Source organism: Nicotiana tabacum, chromosome 6 (genome assembly GCF_000715075.1).
Source record: "Nicotiana tabacum cultivar K326 chromosome 6, ASM71507v2, whole genome shotgun sequence".
Classification (NCBI taxonomy): Eukaryota; Viridiplantae; Streptophyta; class Magnoliopsida; order Solanales; family Solanaceae; genus Nicotiana; species Nicotiana tabacum.
This window is the reverse complement of record NC_134085.1, coordinates 153,287,809-153,294,755: the sequence shown is the minus strand read 5'-3', so window position 1 is coordinate 153,294,755 and position 6,947 is coordinate 153,287,809. Positions and strand designations below refer to the sequence as shown.

At 31.2% G+C, this 6,947-nt stretch overlaps 1 protein-coding gene across 1 annotated transcript; it reads right to left on the bottom strand.

Moving 5' to 3' along the window:
• Positions 1 to 1,794: 1,794 nt before the first annotated feature.
• On the bottom strand, positions 1,795 to 4,042 carry LOC107829069 (uncharacterized). The gene is made up of 3 exons (XM_016656497.2): positions 3,741 to 4,042; positions 2,384 to 3,187; positions 1,795 to 2,094 (listed from the first exon to the last, which is right to left on the bottom strand). The coding sequence occupies exons 1-3, from the start codon at positions 3,977 to 3,979 to the stop codon at positions 2,058 to 2,060; spliced, it is 1,080 nt and encodes a 359-aa protein (XP_016511983.2). The 5' UTR covers positions 3,980 to 4,042; the 3' UTR covers positions 1,795 to 2,057.
• Positions 4,043 to 6,947: the final 2,905 nt, after the last annotated feature.

The window sequence follows — 6,947 nt, the reverse complement described above, 5'->3', positions numbered from 1 at the left end:
TTAAAAATATAGAAGATCAATTTTATGCATATAATTGTAATTATATATTAATAAGGCTAATATTGCAATTATATGCAATTTAGCTTTAAAAATACAAAATGCAATTATAAAAATGCACAAAAAATATTTTAACAATATTTTAGCATAAATATAGAATTTAAATGACTAAATCACCCCAACAATAATTTGATGGATAATTATTGAGGATTTTACGAGTAAAAGGGAAGGAAATAAATCAATTTAAAATCTTTAAAATTATGGAAAAATTATAACAACCTTGTGCATGCTTATATATGCATATATATGCTATTTTGAAAGTATTTTTGCATATTAAAAATATATAGGAAAAAATTGGATATCAACACCCTTTACTTTCTTTCCTTCATTTCCCATTCACCAAACTTCAATCCCAACAGTTATATATTAGTGGAATGTAAATTTGCACGATTGTGGTTATACATAGCTTAGGGGAACTTGCTCATGTTAGCGACCTTTTCTATTGATCATTACCTTAAAATATGTAGATAAAAAATTTCATATGCATTGTTAGGTAGGTCAAAGGAGCCAGCGTAAATTTGCATGACCAGAGGAAGGAAAAAGAATTAGTTATATATCGTACTTTTAAATTGCAACCCAAGAGTTAGTTATATATAATTAATGACCAAGAGGAAGGAAAAAGAAACCTGTAGAATTCTACGTCGATCAAAATTGAATTACATATATGGATTCCTTATAAGATACAATTGTTAAAGTGGGAACACAAGTTCTTGGCAGCATCAATGACTCAAACGACCTTCGACAATATATTCTTTAATTTGCATGTAGAGACTCGTTACATGCAAACATAAAAACCTGGCCACCAAATACAATTTAAAAACCTGCGAAAATTAAAGGAAAGTAAGATTTCCCCAAGCGTATTCTCACCCTTTTGCTTATTCCTAGTTACACTTTGTTTTGAACAAAGCTATGATCGAGTTGTCTGATTTTGATTACATATTAATTCCCATATATATTTAGAAAGAAAAAAACTTATCAATTTTATACTGCCATGCTCTAATTATTCCCAATTACACTTTTAAACAAAGCTCTCTATTATTAATGTCGTGCTGCTCTGTTGCAACTTACAACTCCATATATACAGTCTCATAACTCCTCTCGTTGAGCAGTATTATATTTTCTTCCACTATAGTCTTAATATGTGAAAACTTAAATAATTGAAAGAGATCCTTGAGTTGCTCCTCTTTAATAATTACTTCGTCTAATAGGAAATTTCAAATGCTCGTGTTACTATAGTCTTAATATGTGGAAACTTCTAAAAGAACTGATTTGAAGAATTTAAAGAAAAAGAAGATTCAAACATACTTCATATTCAATGAAATCGATCTACCCATAGTATTTGGTAATGGTTGGTGGAGTGGTTAATTGTTTTATCAGTTCAACAATATTACCTACCAATTAATATTATGATCTCGCTTGTTTTTTCTCGTGGCTAAATGGGTTTAATTAGCTTCTAATGTTATCCTTTGAGCTTAATTATGTCTGGTTAACTAGAACGAGAATTAAAAGTCTTAAAATCCATATATTTGTGGAATTAGTATCTTCGAAAACAAGGTATGTTTCATGTCACAAAAAGGTAAATTTACATATATAGTGTAAACTTTCTTTATATTAGTTAAATCCTAAAATTATTAGTTAAACATGATATTGGATCCTGAACGATACTGCGCACTTTTAAATAACTGTATGTATCATATCCAGCACAAGTAGATAATTTATTCATTACACGAAGATAAATTAAAGCATATATATACCGTCGATATTTATACTCCACTTTTCCAAATTTAAGGAGAAATGGATTTTTTTCGAGTCTAGGTTTATTAAGTACCAAAAAAAAAAAAAAGCAACACCTCTGATACAATGGAAACCAGAAACTGCACGCCAATTAATGAAAATTCAAAATATTTTAATTTACAGAAGAAGAAAAAACCAAAAAATGGTAGCAGCAAAAACAGAAAGTGTCTCAATATTCCGTCGCTCTAATATGCAACCAAAGCAATTCAAGGTGAGTAGCGGTCATGGAGTCTTGAAGCTTGGCTGCAAGAATTAAACAACATAAAGAATTAGTAAAAACATCAATTTAATTAAACTATGAATATCTTTAAATAGGTGAAAGATAAAAGATCATTTAACTTATATACATCGACAGTTGAAAAAAATTTAACGCCACGAATATATTTCAACATGCAGGTTTACTTATGATGAACAAAAACATGTAGTATCTTTTATGTAACCTTATAGTGTAAGAAATCTTTTCTTCGTCTGACGTGTATAGAAGTTAAATTCAAAATTAAATGCTATAGTACGTACTAAAAACAGAACTTACTCAATAATGTCTCTCCAGTAAGAGTCGTTTGCTTCTTCATCACCCATAATTTGTCCCCAGGGTTCAAATGTGGACGTTGATGCAGATGACGGCTGCATTATCAGTTCTTGTTTCGGGTAAATATCGCTGGTGTTGTTCTCGTTATGCATTTTACTGATATTTTTCATTTGATTTTCACTTCCAGTAACACTTGATGACGTGCTACATGTGCCACTCAGGCGCATCAGTTGATCACCTCCTAATTTAGTGTCATTAATTTCCTGATAATCTAATTTACCAGAAAAATTATTTGCATGTGTGAATTCTGCATGTACATTTGAGGAATTGAGACCAAAATCAGTTAATGAGTCACTACTACTATTGGATAGAAATTGCTGGTTATTCATTAAGGTAGAGTTGTACTCTTGAATCTGATTCTGTGACCCTAAAATTTGGCTCAAAGCTTCTATATTTAAGGGAGAAGTTGTTGCAGTGGCATTTCTAATTAGAGAATTAACTAATAAGCTAGAGTTCTGTAACAATTGGATTTGGTGAATTAGTTGAGCCGTATCTGAAAACAAGAAGTTGGTGAGAATATTCATATCAATATTATTAATATTGATATAATTGGAAGTAATAGCAGCAAGAAGTTGAGGAGGCAAATTCCCAATTAAGGCATTAAAAAGGTTGATATGATCAGTTCTTGGCCTATGAGTTACCGGGTCAATTCCCATTTGCAGAAGTTTCTTTCTCAAATGAGTATTCCAGTAATTCTTGATCTCATTATCAATTCGTCCTGGTAGACGTGTTGCAATTGCTGACCATCTACAACAAAATAAACTTAGGGGTGTCAATAATACAGTTAATTCCATCAGTTAATCTAAGAGATTTATACCCTTATGTTTCATGTTGTATGACATGGTTTAACTTGACATGAAGTTTAAAATAAAAATTACTACAGTCAGAACTTTCTATAACAGCATCGCTATATAACAAAAATTCACTATAAAAGCCAAGTATTTATGGAACCAATTTTCATGCTATTTTATGATATATGTTCTCCATAACAGCACTTTGCTATATAACAGCCAAAAAAATCCAGAAAAAATGAGGCTGTTATAGAGAGGTTTGAGTGCATGTACTATAACTTCTCAATATTTGTGGCGTTAAACACATCATACTTAACATTTATGTGGTTTTAAGACTTTTGAAACTTATAGTCGTAAACATACCATAATATTTTTATGGTTATAAAGCTTCTAGTTAAGAAAACATAGAAATGTAGTATATTATTTTTTTTAGAACATATCGGACTAATAAGAAAATAATGTCAAACAAAGTGAAACGGAACGAGTAGTATATAGTCCATATTACGTACTTGTTACCGAGGAGTGAATGGAGTTTGACGATGAGTTTTTCTTCATCTTCAGAGAATTTGCCTCTCTTGATATCAGGCCTGAGATAATTAGTCCACCTAAGGCGGCAGCTTTTTCCACAGCGATTAAGTCCAGCAAGTTTAGGAAGAGCACTCCAATTTCCATGGCCATTTTTGTGGATGTAATCAACTAGCTTTTGATCTTCTTCAGGAGTCCAAGGACCTTTTTTTAGACCACTCATATCATCGAATTCTGCTGATCTTTCTCATACACTTTGGATATATGTGAGCTTTATGTATCAGTCTACAACGTACTCGATTTAATTTTCTTGTTTCTAAGAAGGAGCTATTAATACTAGTGTTTAAAGGAAATTATTTTGTCCATGATGTTGATGTTTCGTGCTCCTTTTGCCTGTCTATCTATGGAGTCTTGGGCTTTGGGTGAGGGGTTGGTTGATGACTGGGACACTTCGCTCTTCTCTTTGGTTTGTTACTTTGTCCTCATTAATTAATTACGGTAATTATGATGATTTATTTTACTATTGCCTTAAGATTTCGGTTGGATATACAATTTTTACTGTTAACGGCGGTGATGTACCCATCAACTTGCGCGCACCTCAACTATTCTATCAGATATCTATTATTTCCCGCGTGTGTACGTATCAAGTAACTCTACTCGCACTAAAACCTTAGATGGGAACTAAGAACTGTTTTTGGATACTAGTGATCATTACCAAAGAACATTTGAATTAAGGGGTATCATTTAACACTATTTTGCTAAATAATTAATTAATATATATGTGTGTGTGGTGCATGTGTGAAAATAATATTTTGTGTAACGTTAGCATGAGATGAATGTAAATGAATAAACATGATTACTGAAGATTCATATAATCGACCACAACTTGCTTGAGATTAAGGCGTAATTATTATTGTAACAATACACACAAAAAAACAATCAACATCAATACAAAGTAAATTTAAACATCAATTTAGGATAAAAATTAAGTAAAGGCTTATAGTAAAACCCAACAGTCACAAACTCAAAATCGTGTACAAGCGGAATTATGATAATATATATGTCGACATGCACCTTACACAAAATTATTTTACAAACACCGCTGACCTTAAGGCAAATTAGATGCTCAAATTCTTTCATATTTTTGATATAGGTTAAAAGATGGACGTCTTGTTAATTTAGTAAACCTATCTTCATGGTTATTTTTATTCATTTATTTCACAATCCTTGAACACAAAATATGCCGATAAATAATAATAATAAAACAGCATATTAAGGGGAAAAACACTAACCTTAGGTTTAACTAACTTGAGCTCAATGGTAATTTCTTTGTGTTATAGTTCAAAGTTGGTATAGATTGACTTCAATTTTTCTTTACCACAAGGCTAGCGGGACAAGTTATGCAACGCAACGCAGGTATTTGTGTAGGCTTTACGCTATATATTACACTCTCTATGTAGAACATTAGGAGACAAAGTCAAGAAAAAGTCTTCTCAAAGTGTATATTATAACTTGTTTAAGTTAAACACTTAATTTCTTTGAAACTAGTGGAATTACCATGTTTGCATCAAATTGTACAATTATCTGACCTAGAAGATTAAAAATGTTACAATGTGAATTTTCTTATTTCTTTATATTTAACTCAAAACATCTGTCTATATCGATATTTTCTTAGAGACTCGAATTTAAAATTTTAGCAGTTTAAACTTGTAGATGATATCGGACAGTTTAATACATTATCTTGTTGGGAAATTTCAGTTTAATTTACCATGGATTAATATAGAATTTGCATAACTGTATCTTTCTGTTTGTGTGCTATATCAAAAGTTCAGGAGCTCACGAAACCCTTATTGTCTTTTGGGACGAACTACCGAACCAATTTATTTCTAACTTCTAACGACTTATTATAAAATCATTCTTGTAATTACAAGTCAATTTTGATGCTTCTATAACGTGATAATTATAAAATAATAAATAAGTTAGAGAAAGTATTTAAATAAAGCAGACACATTATGAATAATTAATAATGAGTAATCTAATTGTCACCCTAATTACGTACATATATATGCTGATTGAATCTCAAAATACAAAGAAATATCTTGTGAGAGCCTGAGAGAGTATTTATATTATGACTATTACTAAGTCGTAAAATTGGGTACTATATATGTGAAAAGGTTCTTCATTTGGAAATACCTTTTCATGAAATATGATTTCTTAATAGTTTTATTCTCTCTTTTTATATATATATATATATATATATATATATATATATATATATATAGAATTCAAAAACCCAACAAAAACTCTCCCGAACTACGTGCATCATAGCAGTTCCGACGTGAAACGGTTATTTAAATGTTTGACCACGTTGAGAAATGCTGAGACTGGTTTTCAAGTTTTGGATTAATTTTCTTTGTAATTTGCTGGAACTGTCTTTTTAGTTAAGTTCTTGAATTAGACATGAAAGCAAGAGGTTGCTATGACTACATTAAGGCTGCCGATGGTTTATGCTTAGAGTTCATATGCTTGCTAGTTATGCTAGAACTATAATATATAAATATATTACTATCGTGAATTAAACTATTTTATATGCAACTTCTACATTTTATATAATGAATTCTGTCGAATCCGTAATTAACTTCAGAGGCAGCCGGGATTCGACGGTCCGGGGCATTATGACATTTAATTAAATTTATAATTGCTCATAAAGATTGATACGGGGGCCTATGCTAATATCTGACTATTTTTGAAGACATTTGCAATATATATGGAGTTTTTGTCAAAGTTTTCGGGCGCCGGTGACCCCTCAACCTATAATGTGCGTCCGATATAATGTGATTGTTCCGCCGTTGAATGAATCGAGGGAAGAACGCTCAACTGCTCTTCGAGTGACGAAATTGCGCAGTTGATCTCCCTTGTACCTACCAATACCTTTTTACGTAACCATATATTATATTATAATACATATATATGTTTAATGTTTCAAACTTCATAACTTTCATGAGTTTCAACGTGCAATGATCATTTTCTGTCACCAACTTTTCTAAAGTTTTCCTTTCATAGTGGCATCTGATTCTTGTCAGAGGCACAATATATGATTTTTGAGCATTTCCTGAATCACAGCAGCAAGAAAAGTTAAAGAAGAAAGTAAGGAGTCGGTTTGAAACCAAGTTATGCTGAAATTATTATAT